This window comes from Excalfactoria chinensis, chromosome 2 (assembly GCF_039878825.1).
Source record: "Excalfactoria chinensis isolate bCotChi1 chromosome 2, bCotChi1.hap2, whole genome shotgun sequence".
Lineage (NCBI taxonomy): Eukaryota > Metazoa > Chordata > Aves > Galliformes > Phasianidae > Excalfactoria > Excalfactoria chinensis.
Window position 1 is genome coordinate 23,547,000 of NC_092826.1, and position 21,794 is coordinate 23,568,793.

The 21,794-nt window shown below is 38.1% G+C and overlaps 1 protein-coding gene across 1 annotated transcript in view; it reads right to left on the reverse strand.

Annotated features, from left to right (window-relative positions):
* Positions 1 to 21,794, reverse strand: part of SLC26A7 (solute carrier family 26 member 7) — a 59,482-nt gene that overhangs the window by 16,303 nt on the left and 21,385 nt on the right. The window contains exons 5-12 of the mRNA XM_072329441.1: positions 18,777 to 18,929; positions 18,114 to 18,196; positions 16,684 to 16,831; positions 14,284 to 14,397; positions 11,081 to 11,158; positions 9,926 to 10,021; positions 3,473 to 3,579; positions 839 to 905 (exon numbers count right to left, since the gene is read on the reverse strand). Coding sequence (XP_072185542.1) covers positions 839 to 905; positions 3,473 to 3,579; positions 9,926 to 10,021; positions 11,081 to 11,158; positions 14,284 to 14,397; positions 16,684 to 16,831; positions 18,114 to 18,196; positions 18,777 to 18,929 — 846 coding nt within the window. The remainder of the gene's footprint in view (positions 1 to 838; positions 906 to 3,472; positions 3,580 to 9,925; positions 10,022 to 11,080; positions 11,159 to 14,283; positions 14,398 to 16,683; positions 16,832 to 18,113; positions 18,197 to 18,776; positions 18,930 to 21,794) is intronic.

A 21,794-nucleotide genomic window follows, 5' to 3' on the forward strand; every position in this document is an offset into this window, starting at 1 on the left:
ATAATAATTGACAGTTGGGACAGCCTCAATAACAGTGTTTTGAATTACCGTTTTAGAGTACTCTCCATTTTTATGTCCCTCTCACATTCCATCATTGTTCAGCATGCCAGAACAGTAAAACCACCCAAGTCAAGCTTGGATGTTGAGCCCAAGATAGCTCTGAGAGAAAACTTTTGCCAGAAAAAGAATATATTGAAGAGAGTTTCTTAATAATGAGGTAATAACTGCTGAACACATTACATTTAACCCTTCACAGTCATTAGGAAAGGAAAGCAGACACAACAGAAACTGCCATGATGGAGGGCTCAGGATGTCCCAGTGACTAGACGCTGTGCTGGAAGGACACGTGGTTCCACTCTGCTGTTGGCTACTGATCTAAAGTTTCATTTTGGAGGAGGAAGGTCACCTCCGTGGGTTGTTACTCATCTCTTCTTGCCACAGGCTTGATAACAAGCAGCTTGGATGGTAATTGTAATGAAAATGACCAAAAGAATTTAGAACCTCTGGCTGGTAAGTCTAAGTTTGTGCAAAGCAAATTTAAACAACAGTCTTCAAGACAAATGCTCCCATCCATTTATGACATGAGAATAGGCTTGTCTGAGCAGTGAGGTGCATGGAGAGGAGAGGAGAGGAGAGGAGAGGAGAGGAGAGGAGAGGAGAGGAGAGGAGAGGAGAGGAGAGGAGAGGAGAGGAGAGGAGAGGAGAGGAGAGGAGAGGAGAGGAGAGGAGAGGAGAGGAGAGGAGAGGAGAGGAGAGGAGAGGAGAGGAGAGGAGAGGAGAGGAGAGGAGAGGAGAGGAGAGGAGAGGAGAGGAGAGATGGGGGTGGAATTTAACTTACACAATTATCTTCAGCTTTGTATTTATATTCCACTTCTTTCATATTTCTCAAATTCAGCGTCTTTGCTCTGTAATCAATACATACAGAAAATACGTGACTCAAATCACTAGTAGATTTGAATAGAAAGAGCAAGATACCCCAAAACCATAATGTAGAAGTTTAAATTTATGACAATTATTTGATGATCAGAGGGCTGGAGCACCTCCCCTATGGGACAGGCTGAGAGAGCTGGGGCTCTTCAGACTGGAGAAGGCTCTGGGGGGACCTTACAGCATCTTTCCAGTACTTGAAGGGGGCCTACAGGAAAGCTGGGGAGGGACATTTTATGGGGGCTGGTAATGACAGGATGAGGGGAAATAGCTTTAAACTGGAAGAGGGTAGGTTTAGACTAGATATCAGGAAGAAATTCTTTACTGTGAGGGCAGTGAGACACTGAACAGGTTGCTCAGGGAGGCTGTGAATGCTCTCTCCCTGGGAGGTGTTCAAGGCCAGGCTGGATGGGCCTGTGAGCAGCCTGGTCTAGAGGGAGGTGTCCTTGCCCATGGCAGGGTGGCTGGAACAAGATCTTTTCTAAGATACCTTCCAACTCAAACTATTCTATGATTCCATGACAATGCAATCCATATATATTTTTCTTCATATATATTTTTCTGCTTATAAAATTTATTTATCATAATGATAGTGCAGTCAAAAGAGCAAATGGCAAATTTCAGAACTACAGAATATGACTTTGAAAATTTAATAGAATTTTATTTTATTCAACTGCAGATGATAAAACCTTTATTTTAATTTTCATTACCATTTTATATCTGGCTAGAGAGCTAGTCTCAAATCAAGGTAGCTAATACATAAACTACCACTTCAAAAGTTCAGAGATTTAATTAACATTTCCTTCCTTTAACTAACGATGATTTATTTGTAGTTAAAACTGGTGCATGTCTGTATGATAAAGCAGAACACTGCACTCTAGCTGTCAAAGTGGAGGAAGAAAAACAGTGTCCGTGTGCTCTCTATGTGGTCAGCAGAAAGTTGCTTTGAACAGACAGTTCAGCATAGGACTTTCTACATCCATACATCCTTTGCAGGAATGCATTAAGGTACAGAATAAGTCTATAAAGTTAGCTGTCATCTGAGATCTAGGCAATCTGAAGCTAGGCAATGGGAATAATCCCAGAACTAGACAAGGCAATGCACAGGGAGTATTCGCAAGTACTGGGGTTGGCTAAATGAGGCTTGCAAAACTCAGCTGTTCTTTCCTGTCTGCATAAATCTCACTGTAGCTCTGCTGTTTTTAATGCACCCTGATAATGTAACATACCATGTCCAATACTCTGATGTCTGAACAAAGATTTCATGATAAATCATCAAGTTATTTTTCATGCTTTAGCTTCTAACTCTTTTGCAACAGTCATTGTTGAGAACACGTTTGGCCATGACTGGCTGACCTACTGTATGTTCTCATGATAACCTCACCTGTGCAGCACATTTTTTAAGGTTACTAGCTCTTTTGGTGTCCTTAGATTGCATGGACAATCCTGTACAACCTGATGAAAGACCACACTACGCAATAGAAAGAGTGTTACTTAGTTAATTAGTGCAGGTTCAGACTGAGGTTTTGGTCTGACAACAGAGGATCCTAATTTTTGTGTCAAATATCTCTCCCTTTTCTGTTGCAGATCATCAGACATCCAAACATAGTGTGTAAATAACATGGAAACTTACTTTTTCCTTTACCAGAAGAATTTACCAATAACTTTCTGAGCACCAGGAGGTTACCAGAAAGGTTCTGATTGTTTCAAGTAGAAACCATCTGCTATAATTTGCAATTTTGTGCTATTTTCACGCTGATTCTGCAAATTATTCTGTAAGAACAGAGCTCTGCATAATTTTAACAAGCATTTAATCGAGCTGTCTATATTGTATTTAATTCCTGTGCAATTAACTGTTCTTGCAAACAACTGCCTGCAGGCAGCAAGTAATTCACAGGATTGGTGAGCTATGGATTAATTCTGTAGTATGAAATGACCATAAATCCCAAACAGTGTTTTTCCTTTGCTCTTAATCAAAATTAGCAAATGAAAAATTATATGAAAAAAAAAAAGAATATATGAAAAAAGAATATCTGTATTTGTTTCAGCTCTAGATAATTCATCCTGACTTCTCTAACTCATAGATAGTGTCTACAAGGCACATGTCAGGCATTAGAGAATGTCATGCAATTATCTTTCATTGATGTGTTTTAGCAAGGCAAATACCAGCTTGCAACTCCTGCACAGTGCAGTATCTAGGAGTTGATAAAGGAGCTTTGTTACTAAGTCTTGCCAGAAATATTCTTCATGAGTAAGAGTATGAAATGAAAGCAAAATGTATTGTTGGCTATCCCAATTGACTTTGTGCTTCTTTCACCTGCTGAGTGAAAGAGATATTGTACTACTAGGTGGCCCTGCCTGGGCAGGAGTTGAACCAGATGGCCTCCAAACGTCCCTTCCAACCTTGGCCATTCTGTGCAACTTAAAACCAAGATTTCACTGTTAAATTTAGTGTAGTGTAGGTAATATCCCAACAGTGAAGCAGTGTTCCAGAAAGAAGACATAATTATGTGCTACTAGAACATATCAGGAAATTACACCTCACCTGGGAAAGCGGAAAATCACAATTACTATCGTGCAGACAACACCATACAACAATCCCACGTTAGCAGCAAAGCAGATTGTGAACATGTAGGTAGTAACCCATATGCTCTTTAAGGAGGGAAACAGAAAGAGATGATTAGCTTCCATTTTGTAATGATGTACATCTTATGAGTTAGAAATAAAAACAAACACAAACACAATAGTTTCCGAGAGGTAAACATTCAGGTGTTTGAACTGGCAAGTATCTGAGTTATCATCAAAATAACATCTCTCCACTGCAGAACATGTGCAACAGGACATCCTGATCTTCCTGATGCTCACAGAAGATCATTCTGGAGGTCCTTAAAGTAGTACATGTAGTTGAGCTAGCAGCTTAATTCGGAATGAACTTGGTTTGTTGGTTGAAACTATAACTGATTATTCACATTGCAAGTTATTGCTACTTTCTTTGCAGAATACAGCTAAAATCCTTCTTCCCTTTTACACAATGAAGTACTCTAAAGGTCACACGGAGAGAGCTCTTCTTCCACTAATTACTTAAGTGGGAATTATAATTTGCAAGGAAGTTAATTAGAAGTGGCATTTATCAGAGTACAGCTGACTAAACCAACTCTAAAACAATTAAAAATTATTGAAGAATGAATCCGTTGACATTAAAATGGTGAGTTTTCAGACTGCTTCCCTGTCTTTCAGTGTTTGATTAGCAACACTTTGGATTCATTTTAAATTTAAGATTTTTAAAAAATACAAAGAATATCAGGAACCAAATTCACTTCAGGAAGGAATTTAAAATTCCTTTAAATTCCAGATTTTTACATTAAAAGGAGAAAAGTTTTAATGACTTGGTTTCTTAGATAGCCCTAATGTCAGGGATATTCAGTACATATTTCTTTCCCTGAGGGATCCTTCAGCAAAGACAACCACCTTATCTTCAAATAAAATGTGTTAAAGAAGAATGGAAAGTATTTTCAATTCTATGAATCCATTGTTCTCTACAGGTGTCCATTTCAACCATTACAGCACCCTGTGATAACGTTTGCACAGGAACAGATTGCACTGCAATGTCATAATCACTATTAAAATGATCCTTTCTGATGCTTTCACTGAGCTTAGGAAAACCAGAGACAACAGCCTACTTTCAGCCTAACCACAGGAATTTTGCTCAGATTTCAGAACTGTTATTTCATGAATTATAAAATGTAAGCCATACTGTACTAAATAGTTCATGCACAGAGGGCTACATGACGCCACTGAGTAACCTTTTCCTCTCCCATCTTCGAAATTCTTAATGGCTGCAAAAGGTTTTGCAAACTTTTTAACGACCCAGATGCGGAGGAAAGAGGTGTCTCATTCAGTGAAACAGTTCTCAGTCTCCAGCAATATCTTAAAATGAGATCTTATACAAATTGTGTAAATATTTGCAAAAAATAACTTCATGAGTAACAAATGTTGAGTTCTGACTAATCAACAAGAAATTATTTCTACAAGTTACACAGTTACAGGGAACCTTTCTGAATATGAAAGGGCTATCATAAGAACTATGAAATTCAAACTCATTTGGATCAAGAGTTCTGATTGGGATGAACATTTGACAAAGCCTGACACCAAGCAATCTGTTTCCACTGCAGAGCCTCATCATCACATTATTCTTGATATCAAATCTAATTAAATCTCAGCTGCATGACCTTCAACATTGTTCTTAGTGTCTTAAGAAAAAAGGAAGGATGAATTCCAAATACAAGGCCTGCACAGGAAAAAAATACTCTGCAAAAATTTGTTTATACAGCAAAGTCCTCTGAGCTCTCTCATGAAGGAGGGTCCCACAATGATGAATATATGAACAAACCCAAAAGGCTATCTCCCTCGTGAGGATAAAATGTTAAAATGTTCTAAAATACATGAAATTACACCAGTGGGCTCCAAAATTCCATGAAGGACCTTCCCTGATTCCCATATTCCAACCTATTTTTACAAAATTGGTTGTGACTTTGTGTCTTAAAAACTTCTCTGGAAAGATGCTGGAGGGCACTTGTCAAAAGTAAGCCCCATCTTGTCACTACCTTAATTGTTGAGTTAATATCATTCATTATGCCCCTTACAAATCAAAATATATGCATACATATTCAATTCATGCATCCATAAATACCTCTCACATCATGGTATCACAAAAGGAATGCATAATTTTTACCATAAATTGTCTCTATTTTTTTCTGCCTTTACAAGTCAAGAGTAAAACTTAGCTCTGTCTCAGCTCTGGTCATTTCCTGGACAAGTCACTCATACAGTGAGCATGCTGTTAGAAAACCTTGTTGGGCTTTCTTCTTTCTGGACATGGTCTAGGTTTTCTGCATATTACAGATAAGGAAAGTGTTTTAAGTAAATTTATAGATGGCATAGAAGACAACTGTGATAATTAATTTAAAGTGGAGGTTGAAACATAAAGAGCTTTCATGGAGAAAAGTGATGCTATCAGACAACGACATATCCAGTATTATCCTGGAGAAGATGACAACTCCTGGCTTGAATAGCTGTACTCTGCTGTATAAAATTTCTATCTGGCTGGATAGGCCCAGAAAGTAGTGGTGAATGAAGTTAAAACCAGCTGGTGACTGGTCATGAGTAGTGCTTCCCAGGGGATGGTACTGGGGACTGTCCCGTTCAATATCTTTATTGGTGGCCTGCATGAGGGCATCAAGTGCACTCTCATTGAGCTTGCAGATGACACCATCTGTCTGGTGGTAGTAAAGCCCTTTGGAGGGACCTGGATAGGCTGCATTGCTGGGCTGAGGCCAGTAGTATGAGCTTTAACAAGAGCAAGAGCTGAGTCCTGTATTTCAGTTACAAAAAAGCTTATGCATTGCCACAGGCTTGGGGCAGACTAGCTGGAAAGCTGCATGGAGGAAAGGGATTTGAGTGTTAGTAGCTGGCAGAACATGAGCCAGCAGTGTGCCCAAGTGGCCAAGAAGACTAAAGCATCCTGGCTTGTATCAGAAATAGGGTTGCCAGCAGGAGCAAAGGAGGTAATCATTCCTCTGTACTCAGTACTGGTGAAATTGCACCTTGACTACTGTGTTCTGTTTTGGGTCCTTCGATACAAGAAAGACAGCAAAACCCTGGAGTGTGTCCAGAATTGAGTAATGAAGCTATGAGGGATCTAGAGCACAGATCTTATGGGGAGTGGCTGAAGGAGCTGTGATTGTTTAGTCTGGAGAAGAGGAGGCTCAGGGGAGACCTCATCACTCCCTGCAATGACCCAAAAGGATGTTGTGGTGCGATTTTCCCAGGTAACAGCAAAAGGATGAGAGGTAACGTCCCCAAGTTCTGCCAGGGGAGGTTCAGTTTGGATACTGGGTAAAATTTATTCTCCAAAACAGTGGTGAGGCATTGGAACAGGTTGCCCAGGAAGGTGGTGAAGTTTTCAAGAAAAGGTCACTAATGAAGTGACATGGTCTGGAACAGTCATTGGCATAGGTTATAGTTGGACTACATGATCTTAGTGGTCTCTCCAACCCTAATGCTCCTATGATTCTATTTTTTCTCTTTAAATGCAGTAATGTTTCTCTGTTAAATTCTCTAAATCTCTTTATATAATTATTTAACTGAAATACTTTTCCTTGTGTTTGGTCATTTTTAAGTCCAGCAGTTAACAACAAAAAATATTTTTCTTTGGCATTCCTATATCAGTTTCTGCTTAGTCTAAATAGATGTGGTTCATTTGGGATTTTCATCCTTAAGAATATAACATAACAAGAACTTTACGGACCCTTCCCCTTACAAAGGGGGAACTTATTGAGCAAGAAGAAATTAGGGTTGCAGGAAGGATATGGAAATCAACTCTTGAAATGATAACATGAAAAGAGAGATACACTTAAAAAGTCCAGATCAGCTTTTTGGTAGTTCACCAGAAAAGAGGAAAAATTCAAGAATAGTCATTTACAGATCAGTGTACAAAACACAGATAATTCAGGGAACAACACCTTGGAAGCATCCAAAATACGAAGACACCAGAGGGAAGAGAAGTGCTGTATTGTGAACAGTTATGTATATGTACAGTTGTTTTACAATAAATATCAGTGGAAGCTTAGATCTGAAATGATTGAAGTCATCTTTGAAGATGCTGGGAATGACAGAAAACCTTCACTGAAAAAAGAGACCTTCATGTGAAAGTTGTGAGTGACAGGAAAGGATTCTGGAGAAAGAACTGTGGAGTTCTAGCTGGAAAGAAGTTGAATGCAATTTGAGAGACGGGATGTAAAAATAGGATATTCCTGAGGGCTGATAAAAAGAAACAAACCAAACTGAAAGAAAAATGAAATATTCAGCTGATAACATATTGTATCAGCCTGCTCCTTCAAATTTGGCTGCTTCTAAACACTAAATCTGCAAGAAAATGCAATCCATGGCTGAATGGAGAGATTCCAAGCTACCTTTTATATGTCAAAGAATTATGTTGTATAAATCACTGATCAAACAGTAAGTATTACTCATCCTGTTCATGTTCATTAAGAAGTTTAAGTGTGAAAGAACAAAGTAACCAAAACTGTAATGATCCGTTTCCATGCACTATTTGCCAGACATATGTGCATAACAAACCTATCTTCTATGTTACATAATACATAGAAAGAATCATTTCCAGAACAGCTACTAATTATTTCCAAATGTTTTGTCAGTGTTTTTCTCTTCAAAATGCTCTGGACAACCTGGGTAGTGGAACTGATTTGTTTCCAAAATGCTGTCAGTTCTGGAGTGAATCTGTCAGGCCAAAGTCAACACCACTGAAGTTATTCAAATCACTGTACATAGTGGGGTTCCTCAGCCTAGGCAGCAATGTAAGATCAATGTTTGCAGTTTTAGTTTAGATTAATGCTGTTTAAAGCAAGATGATTTATCCTGTCAGGCTAAGGATCGATGGCACAACTACTTGAAGATAAATCATTTTCCAAGTATATTCAGTCAAAAAGATAAACCCCAGGAAGCTCTCCCTCTCTATAACCTATCTTAAAAATCATAACAGATGCCAGAGATATTATAACTATTCACTCATCCTTTTCTGTCAAAATCACAAGAGCAAAAATCAATCAGGTTACTCTACCTATAAAAATGCACCAAGTCTAGCAGAATATTCTTTTGAAAAACTTCACTTATTAAATCAGTGTATAGTTGGATGAGCTATAGCTCCCTCATACCAATTTTCTGAGGCCCACTATCCCCAAAACAATTTTTGATCCACACCATCCAATGTTTTTATCACTGGGTTAGAATGAAGTACAGCACAAGTAGAGAAAAACATATTCAGAATTTTCCTGTTTGAGGGATGTAAGACTTCATGAAAGACAGAACTTTTCTACTGGATGACACAAAACATATAACTCAGGACAGGAGAATGCTGTCACTGTAAAGTGCAACAAAGTCCAATATTATCTCCAGAATCCTTTACCTCCCACCAAAGAACTGGGGAATAAGGCCAAGATACCTTTCTGAGTATTTGCGAATTGAAATTGCATAAACAGGAGTTACAAAATCATTACAGGATGTTGATGTGTTTATATAACCTAGAAAGCAGTTAGAGGCCTGGGTTCTGCTAACTGACCAATGCATTCAAAACTCTCAAGGAAGAGAATCTAAGTGTCTTCCTAAACATGACTCATCTTCAATATTTGCTGGGAATTCTGTGCAAACGCATGTCAGACTGCTGAGATCTTGTATTAAATTGTATTTATCATCATAGTATCACAGTATCATGTGAGTTGGAAGGGACCTTAGAGATCATCAAGTCCAACTCCCGGAATTCGAGCCCTCTAGTGTACCAGAGCGGCACTTCTACCACTTGCACCACAGGGGGGATTCGAAGCCGGGCCCTCCGGTGTTGCAAGCGGCGGTTCTAACACCGTGCGCCACCGGGGGCACACAGTATTTTCACACTGTTTCTTTCTGTCTTCTCTTTGTGATCTATTTCACCTCTCATACTGCAAAATCTTTTGCATAATAAAAGAATACATTTTTGTATCTGCTTGCAAAATCTCAAAGAGTTTATTAACATCATCCTAGGACATACATCTTTCTGCATCTCTAGTGTTTCCAGTTCTGTTTGTCCTGTACAGTCATTTCGTATACACAGAGAACGAAGATAATGAAATCTTTCTGATACAATAATGCTAACTGGCCAGAGCAGGAATACAAAATTAGATACATATCTGCCCAGATCTGTATGTATATACATCTTCAGCGTTAAACTTTGATCTTTATCAAAATTTCTTTTTGCTTTTTCTTATGCAGACAATTGATATTTCTGATGCTCCTATCGTGAGACAAAAATTAAGCTGATAATACACAAATAATAATAATAAAAATGACTTGCAATTATCTCTTCTAGGGCCACACAGATATTATAGTTTATCCAGCAAGTATTTTTAATGGCACTCAGGAAAACCTCCTAAGAATAGGTCTCACTTACCCAGTCTATTTTATCCACATTCCAATATTTTTTCAAGTCACGGAACTGCATTAGCATCCCCTTCAAGCCCACAACAATAATGCTTGCTAGCACACACTGGTGAAAGAAAAAAAGAAGTTCATTATGAAATTAGTAGAGGAGATGAATGTTCTTTCTCAAATCCAGTAATTGTTATTAAAAGCAAGTTATTGAAAATCTGGTGATAGTGTTTCAAAAATGGCATAAAGAACAAGTATCCTTCTGATACAACAATAATAGTATCAGAACCAATTTTTCATTCTCGAAGGCATTCTAGAAGGCTCCTGACTATGAGAAAATGACAGAAACTTTAAGACATCCCAAGATTATCCATGTATTGCCAGATCAATGATATTTGACCACAACCTGAAAGACTCCAAAGCAAATAAACACTCAAATTCTCCACCGTGAAAATATTAAATTCCCCTTTCTAACCACCTACGGAAAGACTTTAAAGAAAAAAATCAACAAACAAACAGGAAAAAAAAAAAAAAAAAAAAAAAAAAGCATCCATTAGCTCTGTGGTGAGCACAGTAGTTAATTGTTCTCCAAATTGTAGAAGAGGAGAAGGATGAAGAAGTCTTCATGGGCTCAAGAAGGATGGGGAAAAAGTGACTTGCAACAGGGAGGGAGGAAGGGGTGAAAAAAAACGACCATACTCCTTTACAGTCTTAGTGTAAAGGGTGCATTCCATGACAGAGATAAAAGAACTTTAATTAAGCTAAGATTGCTAACTTGAATCATGTGTGTTTCATTTATTTGAAAAGCAAAATCATACATCATATGCATTACTGGAGTAAAATTGTGGATCTTCATTAATTTCTATTCAGCTCCATCAACTTGCATCCATAACAATCTGGACATAGATTTCTCACAAATTACGTGCCAAAAGTAAGTATAAATGTTTTATTTTATGTGATTTCCTATATATGGAGCTATATATGTGTAAAATCTACATGTATTATGCAATCAACTCTATATTTTATGATTTTGGGACGCATTCTACCCTTGCTGTTCTTTCTCCCATTGAAATTAAAGAGGGTCATTTCAGATATAGTACCATCTTTCCCACAAATAAATTCAGGCTTTATAAATAATGTTGGAAGTGACCTTTAAAAAAAAAGATAGGCACCATACCATGGGCAACCAGTACAGCATTGCTCCAACTGTGTAGATAACCACAAGAACTAATGCACAAGAGATAAGGCAAGCCACCTAAAACAAATAAACATGAAAATCCAATCACTCAATCAAACACAAAAGTAAAAATCTTTATAGCCAAACATTGTAGACAAATGCAAGAAGGAAATATTGAAGATGCCAGGTATTTATAGGTTGCTTAACCTATAAATTTCTTTATTTTATCTGAGGTGATTACCTTTAGCCAACTACAGTGAAAATACAGTAAGGATGCCAGTATCTGTGTTTGACCCTGATGTCAGCAGGCACAAACCACAGCACCACTGACAGAGTTGTTAAATGGTATGTGTGTTGTGTAACATCTCATTATAGACTTATTCCAGCACACACAGTCATCCTGTAACATGTTTACAAAATTGCACTCTATGTTGCATCAAAACACAGATCTGTCATTGCACTGAGCAAAAATTATATATGAAGAACTGTGTCATGGTTTTTGCACTGGAAAAGTTTTCTAACTTCTTTCATTGGGATCAGAACTTGAAGATATTGTGTCCAGTCAGAAACCACCAATGATCAGCGTGTTATAGAAGCTATGTATTTTACTTTAGAAAATACAGCAGCAAATTATAGAATATTATATTTATATTATGTATATATAATGATAATTAATGAAAGTAACATGAATCTAGACAAACATGTGGTCCATAGATTTTATGTTACTTCACAGTGCTCATTGTGATCTGATAGAGAGCTACATTAAAATTGTAGTCTCCCACTCCACTCTGATCGTTCACAATGTATGGCATTTCTGGTCTTGCTAATAACGAAATAGTAAATCAATACGATCATTAAGATTGGAAAAGACCACTATGATCATCCGACCATCAACCCACCCCACACCATGCCTGCAAACCATGACCCTCAATGCCACACCTCCACACTTCTTGATCACCACCTCATCAACTTGACCATCAACCCCTCAACAAATGCCTGCTAGGGACACTGAATAAGTGCTAAGATACAGTCCAGATTCACAGAAGGTTTTGATGGTAAGTAGACAGATGCTTACTTTATTTTTATATTGATACAATTTTTCCCGACTAAAATATTTGTTTCATTTTAAGAGAGGCTGTTAAAAATAAAAACAGCTAAGTTGTTAAAAGAGTAGAAAATGAGAGTCATTTGAGAGTCATTGAGTCAATGAGAGAGATAGACAGGGTGTTTACAGAAAAAAGAACACAAAATCTGCTAGTACAGTCACAAGGAACTTTTGCCTTTCTCTGCCTGTTCAAAACATACAAAACAAAGTGTTGATTCTACTGGAAGGACATTTCTCAGTTGATGAAATGGTTCTTCACTTCTGTCCTTTTTCAGAAAGAATATCACTGAAGGATAAATTACATCCCTGAATCCAAAGTTTGGTCTTTGGAGAAAAGCGGGCCAGGCACATTTCTGTCATGTCTCTTTGTGGATGCAAAGCAAGCCATTGCTTTTCTTTTTGTCTGTGATCTGACAAACATCTATGACAGATATTCTTCTTAGTTGCTCATTCTACCTAGACAGCTCCAAAAGAACAGGCAAGAGTGAGTATACTGCTTTCTAAGCCATAGGCAAAGAAGACAGGTGAGAAAATATTATAATTTGAAGTACTGTCATAATGCTAATGCATAACCACACTCTAATTTGTGGATACAAATTCTGCTGTACTATGAAACTTCTGGATGAAACCTAGCAGATATTCATTACTTTTACCACAGACTTCCCACGTTGACTTCAAGCCATGGTGGTTTCTTTTTCCATCTTATATTTTGAATAATTCTCTAATGGAGCCTTTGTCTATATGTACCATTGCCAAAGTGCTCAGATGCCCTATACACCTTCAGGCTAATTAGTTTTCTTAGAAAAGCCATGATGCAGTAAAACTTTAATTTGGAAAGGAAAGATATGAACAGGTAACAGAAGAGAATGTCAGTGATGGTGAGGGCACATGATACAACATTGAATCTAACTCAAAAAATTTGAAGTGGATAATAGCAAAATGACAGCTAAACTATTTGCATATGAATGCTTTTAAAAATGATTATTTGATAAATTATTCATTATAATTAACAGGGTTCAGAGAAGTGTGTAGGCTAATTAGCAAGTAATTAACATTCATAGTTTTGAAATAAATCCCCGTATCATTTCTTAGTACTGTGGTGTCTGCAAGAGAAACAATTGCAGGATATAGACAGGAAGAATCACCACCTACAGACTGTGCTTTGCCTTGTCAGTCACATCTCATTACCTTTCTTTTCATAATTAATGACCTTTGCACAGGCAAGGGCAGGAGTCATAAAAGGACAATGGCAGCAAACTTTTGAGGATACAGCATTTATATGGCAGGATGGTGGTCATGGTCTCTTGAATTTCAGAATAAGGTCAGAGAGGCAGTGTTCAGTGCTCACCCACATGGTGCCATCTCACACCAAGTTCACAGCGTTTAGCTGCCTCTCTTGCTCCCAGACACAGATTGGACAGGTTACAACACTACAGAACCCCAGTGGGCATTTTCTTCAGTTAAAATTCCCTGTTTCCCAAGGTACTGCCATGGGAACTTTTGGGTTTCATTCCAAACAGAAAGAGAAAGCAAAACAAACAATCCTGAAAAAAAACCCATATGCCCCATCTATGGGCTGAATACATTGTGAGAGTCAGAAGGAATACACAAAGACATAGGACAGAAGTTAGGACATTGTTTCTTTTAGGAGCAACTCTTAAAATTGCATTCATTTCCTTTTGAAAATCATACAGGAACACAAATTATTATTTAAAAACAAACAAACACACACCACTTCAAGTTAGCCTTTACCAATAAATCCACCAGATACCATTAGAGGGCACTTTTGTTACAGTGCTGACAAATTTGCACAAAACTGAAAGGGCTCCTCCATAGTTTCCTGCAATCTGAAAACACAACATCCTCACCTCCATACTGTCCCAGACTTCAGAGACTGTATCAAATTAAACAAGCAAAAATGCGTAAGTGGAGACATTAGCTTTTCTATGAAGACTGCTGACAAACATGTAATTCCATGCAGATGGTTAAAATTGTTAGGGATTCTGCAGGATGGTGGAATGCAGTGGATTAAACAGAGTAAGCTCCAGTGAGGCAGCATGGTCACTGTCCTTCAACTTACTGCACTCTATTGCATTACCTGTGTTCTGGCACCTGTACTGTATAATAGTGCTGTCCGTCCCATCGCCGCCGCGCTTGGTATGCAAAAGAAAAATGAAGGAATCACGTTGCTGAGGCCATGAGCCAAAAGTTCCTGCAAAGTTGTTAAAGAGAATGAGATTTTTTTAGTTTTTTTTCCTACTACTCCATCATTTCAATGCTTCTTGCCAACAAATGAGTCCTCAATGAAAATATGCCCTGATGGAGGATGGCTGTAACTTTTAGGGCAAAATATAACATATGTACATATCTTCTCACAACTCAGAAGTAACTTGAAAGGTAGAGCTGCTGAACTAGATTCATCGAAAACAGGAGACATATCTTTTTTCACAGGATAAATGATATTGCTGAGTTTTGAACACAGAATTCAGTAAAAATATCTCCACCTTGATCCCCATCTGCTTTGTAACAGGTCAGAGGCTCAAGTAGTGGAATCTGGACACTGTCCAGGTTTTTTCTGGCTTATTACTCTACGGGAAGAAGATGGTCACCAATTTTATTTTATTTTTTTCATATATGCATTAGGGAAAGTATGAAGTATAGCAGCAATATTATCTGCATGCTCTCTTTCGTACAAAATGCATTTTATGCATTTTCACAAGCAAAATGCAGATATGTACAAACAACTATTACAGACGAAGAAAGAATGCATAGGAATTTCTGCATGAATATGTGTAAGAACTTCTTTACAGTGAAGGTGACAGAGCATTGGAACAGGGGGATTGTGGAGTCTCCTTCTCTGGAGATATTCAAGACCCACCTGGACGCCTACCTGTGCGACCTGGTGTAGGGAACCTGTTTTGGCAGGGAGGTTGGACTCCATGATCTCTGGAGGTTCCTTCCAACCCCTACGATTCTGTAATTCTGTGAGGAGGCCACCTCATATCTGAAAACTGAGTTGAACAGCCTGGCTACACAGCACTAGCCTCCTGCTCTGCGTTGGGAGGAGCTTATCCATCTGCTGAGGGCAATGCATCAAAGACACTGGTGCTGCCAGAAGTGCTTGGTACACATGTGATGCTATATCCAGCCAGGGAAACACCTCCTGGTGGGTCAGTCTTCACAGCACCAGAGAGAAACACCATGAAAGTCCCCAGATAGACTTGTACACCCATGTGACACCATGCAAAGAGCTGTTTCTGACCCCTGAATGCAGTGGAGCTTTACCACCATGCTGCCATATATGCTCTTTTCTCATATAGGTTTTGTTCTTTGCTCCGTTATCCTCTGCAGACATACACATCCTTTCCACCATTTCCATAGTTAAGCAGTAAGAGTTACAAGTTTTCCAAAAGTACAAAAAGACAAGCAGGCTGCTGTGCTCACTTTAGTGTCCTCCAGGCACTACAGCACATTGCCCTAAGGCATAACTTATTCTAAACTCTGCTCCCTAGAAAGCACTGCTCTGCAACACCACAGAAAATATGGGCATAATGCATTCATTTAAAAAAAAATATAAAAATTTAGAGACCTGAGTAGATAAGAATATTGTTGCCTTATTTTCCAGAGATAGCGGGAGTTGCTAAAGGTATGCACTGATGGAGCAAGGCCAGTCAGTCTAGATGTGATAATCAGATAGGTCTCCAGCTGCAAAACCAACTGCTCATCATACATTATGTTATCTATCCCAAACCATTTAACAGGAAGTTGGGAGCAGAATTCTCATCGCACAGCATTAATTACCAGTTAGGAGTGTTTCTTATCAGTGTTGACTCCATGGATTCCCACTTGCCTTTAAGCTGCCTACTCACCATGGCCAGTAGTGAGGTAGCGCAGGAAGAAATTATCCCACTTCTATTTAAGTAAGCACACTGCAGAGTGGAACTCTACTCAGAGAGCTCCTATGGCTGCAAATTTGGCAGTGCTTTCTGAAAACATCCTGCGCCTTTTATAAAAACAGACCTTAATTTCAGATGAGACTTCTTCATTGTATAATCCTTATTTTATAACATCAGATATGACGTTACAGTCCTACAACTGTAAGTACCTTATTTATTTATTTATTTATTTTAATCAGTCATTGGCTTAAAATCTTAGCTGACCTTAAAGATCTCAGTTGCCAGAATAGAAGCTGTCTCACCTTGAAACACTGGGAAAACACTCTAACACCTAAACTAGCTGCAGTCTGTATGTGGAGCAGCATTATGAGATTATCTTTGAAGGATGATTTCCTCAGAAAGCGTAGCTCATCCAAATAGGATATTCTACAGAGCTAATTTGGACTAGATTTTAGTTCCATAGTAATCACTGGAATGTCCCTGGATGTCATACAGAATTTACCCTTACTGGGCTTTCATCAATAACACTTCTCTAAAATGGTAAATCAGTTTCAAAGCTTATTGACCTTCTGGTCTACTTAAGTAAAGAGCAAGAACTTTACCTGGTTATCATCCACAGCGTACTTAAACCTTTTAGCAGAGCTTTGAGCTAGAGCTAGTGATGCTACATAACCAACCAGTGCTACCCCAAAAGCTTCTGTGACTACTTCAGGTAGGACATTCATAGGTGGCAGTTTGGGTGGTGGCAGCCTGTAAGAAATAAAGATAGCCTCAGTACTTCTTCGATTCAGGACAATATAAGAGAAACAGTCTTTGCATGCACGGTTAATTTTGTTTAATACTTAAGATGTTTGTTAAATTTTAGATTAATCAGAACAGTGTTAGTATTCAGCACCTCCATAGGTATGGAAACTTACTCCATCTAATGGTGATTTACTAATGCTATAAAACCCTGCAGTTAAGAATCAAATCACACCAAACTATCTCTACTCTACAAAAAGATGTCAGATTCTTCAGAGAGCAAATTATGTTACCTCAGATCTCAGAACACCTGAGGTTTCTAATGACCTCCACTGATGAGGCAGTTAGATATTTCAGGTAAGCACCTAAAGATATGTGGGAAGGATCCACCTTTCTGCTTATGTTTTTCAACACTACAGAACCTTGGTATGTGAGTTTAGACAGAAAATAAGCCTCTGATTAAAGCTGTATCAGTACAATTTAACTGTCTATAATGCATATCAAAAGAAGTACATAACATTGTTTCAGCCTCAGAAACACATAGCCTGTAACAGCATAATCTAAAGAGTTAATAATTTTCTCTCTCAGCAACTTCCCATATTTTACATAAGTGCCAGCTGCTGCACATGCACTCAGAGCTTGCCTTGTGAAACTTAGGGAAACCCTACGATCTCCAAGAGGGAGATTATAGAACAGCTGTGCTGTTCCTTACCAACCCTTGGAGTATGAACATTCTCCCTAACACCTAATCTAATTGTTTTCACAGCTAATTATACTGAATATCTCTTTCCTTCTTTTCAAACTCATGGAGGAAAACGTATCACCCATAGTCAGAATATTCTTCTATAGATTAAACATAGCTAAATCCTTTTCTTCAGAAGCCACATTTTCTAAAATTATCGTATAAATGAGTAGAGAAGAACTAATTGTAGCAATCTTTAGGCCTTATCTCACTGTAGTTCACTGTTACACCAAACACAGGTAGCAGTAATCCAGTTGACTGCCTACATGTCATACATCCATTAGCCATCATCAAGTATACAATAGCCACTTTTTACTGCATAAAGAATGAGATAACTATGAAAATGTACAAAAAAAGTCTGCATTTTTATGTATATATCAATACACCCCGTTAATGCGAGACTGAATTGTGAGAGTATTCGAGAAGGTAAGGAATGAAAATGATAGATTTTGCAATTTCTTTCTCCAGAAAGACTACTCTGACCTCCTCACAAGCTGTTCACAGATCTAAGCATACTAAGAAGCCACAAACTAATAAAAACCATATTACCCTTGAGGAATATGCCCCACAACTTCTAGCCCGTAGACGTATTCCATATCAGCATAGCAGCAGGCAATGGATGTAGCAATTATCTATTGGGTTCAATATAGAAAAAATACATTATGTTTCTACTGCTTTCAGGTTCTCACATAGTCCATGTTACCTCTGCCCTAGAGCTGGTTACTCTACCATAGTTTAATCCTTAACACTGTGATTTACTGGACAATAGAGAATTTCAATTTAGCCTATGCTATAAGAAAGGAAAACTTATAGAAAGCAATAATTTAGGTATTTAACTTTCCTGCAGATAAATAATATGAGGTATCTAAGTCAGACCTACTCAGCACAATGCTTGCCCAGAGTTATATCAGTTACTTTTCATTTTCTACATTAAACTTCTTATAGTTTAACATTCTAGACTTCGTGCTCTTGTAATTATGCAAACAAGCAGTAAAAATATTATAAAAATTGGGAACATATGTCACTTCTTTCTTAATTATTTAGCCAAACTCTTTCCTGTTATTGCATTTCATACACAGCCATGGAAGTTAGTTATTCATTTCATAAGTGGCAGGTGTGAGCAACTATAGAAAACATAGAAAACTTCAGGGAATTAGTTGAACCGCTGAAAACTCTAAAAGCAAAAAGTCTGATATTTGGCTTCCTACTTACCAAAACTAGATCGATAGGAAGAACAATTTTAATGTTTCTTTGAAATTTCTCATTCAATTCCTTAACAAGAACAAGCACCACAATGCTCAGCAAGGAGAGAAGTAAAGCCTCTAGTTGAACCGATCTGATATTCTCAAATACGTAGGCATAAATCTGCAGTGATTGAGATGAACAATAGATTATATTCACAAATCATGGAATATGCAATTCCAGGTCACATGCAATGGTATTTTTTACACTTTAAATGTCTGAATTACCTGCGAGAGTTGGATCAGTAGCCAAGAGCTGTGTCATCAATAATTTATACATTCCTATTGATTGTAGAAGTAAGAAAATCCCAGCAAATCTGATATATGTCCTTTCCTTCTTTAGTTTCATTAACTTCAGTGAATTAAGTGAGAATAGCATAACATCACTGAGGGAAACTTGTACAAAGATGCATTATCGGTGTCCACAGCACATGACATCCACCAATTCTAACAGCAAATGTTAAGTCTGAGGAAAGAATTAAAAAAACAGAAAGAAGGGGAAAGAGAAGAGAAAGTGGAATAAAGAAAAAGGAAAGAAAGATGGAGTAGTGGCTGTGAAGGAAAGCAAGAGGAGTCTTCTCAGATGACTGTTCACTTCATGGCCTTTCCTCCAGCACTTAGGAGATTCCATCTAAAGATTCTGTACAGAGCAAGATACATTCCATGTCCCTGTTGACTGCTCATGGCCATTCCACTAACAGTGCTTCATGAAGCATGTTTTGATCAGGTCCAGATGCTGCACACACTAATTACCTGACATGCTTTGTGTGTATGCATTGTTGGCTATTTAAATGACTAATGCTGTCTACTCGGCTCTGTTTCTGTCTCTAGCACGAAGTTTTAAGTTAAAAGCTGCAAATTAACTCCACCGCTTAGAGGAACAAAGAAGCATGAAAATGAAAGTAATTCACATGCTTAATAAAGATGCAAGGCGGTGAAAAAGTAAGGTAGGCTAAAACACTTAAATTCAGCATTAAGATTTTAGGAGCTGTTACGTAGCCCAAAATGTAAGCTGTATAGAAAACAGAAGTTAAAATCTAGGTTGTAGTTTCAGGCTGCTTCACAAATAACTTCTCTCAAAACCACAACATGGAGGATAATAAAACCAGGCAACTGATGCTTGAAATAAAGTATAATTTAATGTTGTTTTTTTCCTGTCAACAACTAGGCTGGACCTCTAAAAATGGTGACAGAAAAACAGAAGAAATGTAATTTTTCTCATAAAGGGAAGTCCTCTCAATTGAAATACAGGCCATGGATTTTTGATTAACGATGAATGGCATAAACCAGCACAGACATTTATCCTATTCCCAAAAACTTGCTAAACTTACTAAATAACATGGTGTGCCTATGTCATGAGTATGGTAATCAAACCAATTTTTGATAATATATTTCCCCACTGCCATCGGACAGTATGGACTATATCTTAATGTGCCTTGCAAATAGTCTGCAAACCCATAATCTCCCAAGGATACATTTTCAATATGCCTTGGCTTGGTATCCAGCAGAAACTGTGATTAATCAGGACAAATGAAGGCAATCTAGAAAACTGCATTGCAAACTGCACCCACAAACATGGGGACGATTGAGCTATATCGAAGATAAAGCAGTAAGAAAATAGATTGATTCTTAATCATAAAAGACAAAGAGATGTGGGTTTTTGGTTTTGTTTTCCAAATGAGTCTTGTCAGCTTTAGCTATCTATGTATTTTGCATTTAATTTAATTTGCTTAGACAAAGTGAGATCTAATGCAGGGTGAATAAATACAATTTTAGTGAAAGATTACTAAGAAATATGCACAAACTTTTAGAACATCTTTCCTTACAAATGAACAAAAAAGAAGATTCCATTTATTTTATTATTATTTTTTTTTAAAATCTAGCCCAAGCTTCCAGAGCTTTCACAACATCTCAGAATCCCAGGGTAGCTGCTGCTGACAAGGGCCCCTGGGTCTATTTGCTTTCCCTCAGCCTTCAGGCACTTCTCCCCTTTGCCTTCATCAAGTGAAAATTATATACAGTGGTCTCACAATCTCATCTCCCAAGAGAGCCAATGGACTTACAAATGCCCAATTTTCTAAAATAATCTCTGACCTAATTCTGTTCTACCAAGGTTATATATTCCATGCTCCAGTCATTCAACCTGGCCTCAGGGACATGGGATTTCTGAAAGCCAGAGTTAGTGGTAAAGACTGAGGCAATGAATGCATTCAGTAGCTTGGCCTTTTCACTGCCTACAGTAAAAAGGTCTCCCTTTTCATTCAGCATAGGGACCACATTTCCCTTAGTCTTCTTTTTGTCACCAATATACTTGTGTATCAGCCACTCTTGGTGTATCAGCCACACTTTCCCTATCCAGATTCAATTCCATCTGGGCTTTAACCTTTCCCACGTGATCCCTGACTGCTCAGGCAATGTCTCTGTACTCCGCCAAGGTTAACTGTCCTTGCTTCTATCCTCCGTATGCTTCCTTATTGCATTAAGTGTAGCAAGGACCTTCTGGTACATCCATGCAAGCACTCTGGCATTTTTGCCTGACCTCCTTTTTGTTGGGATGCATCACTCTTGAGTTAATATAAAGTTTTGTCATACCTTTATCAGACTGCCACAAACATTTTCCTTGAACAGCCTGCTGTATTATTTGATGTTTCTCTCTAAACCCTACCCTTCAATATGTACTCTACATCAGCGAATGAAAAATCAATACTTCAGAGCTAACAACAAACAGCCGTACCCCCAAAGGATGGCATTTCTAAAAAAGATATCAGAAATATCAGTGTCTGTGAGAAACTGAAACAAATCTGGCAGTAATATGTATAAATATTACATCAGTTACCACATCAGACTCCAGAGCTACCGCTGACTATTCCCTGGTAATCATTCCCTGAAGCCCTAAAAACACATTCATGGTGATATCAGCAAAGCAAGGAGAGCGTTTCACAGACCACTCGCTGTTTCTTCAGAGGAAAAACCTGCATGTGGCTAATGT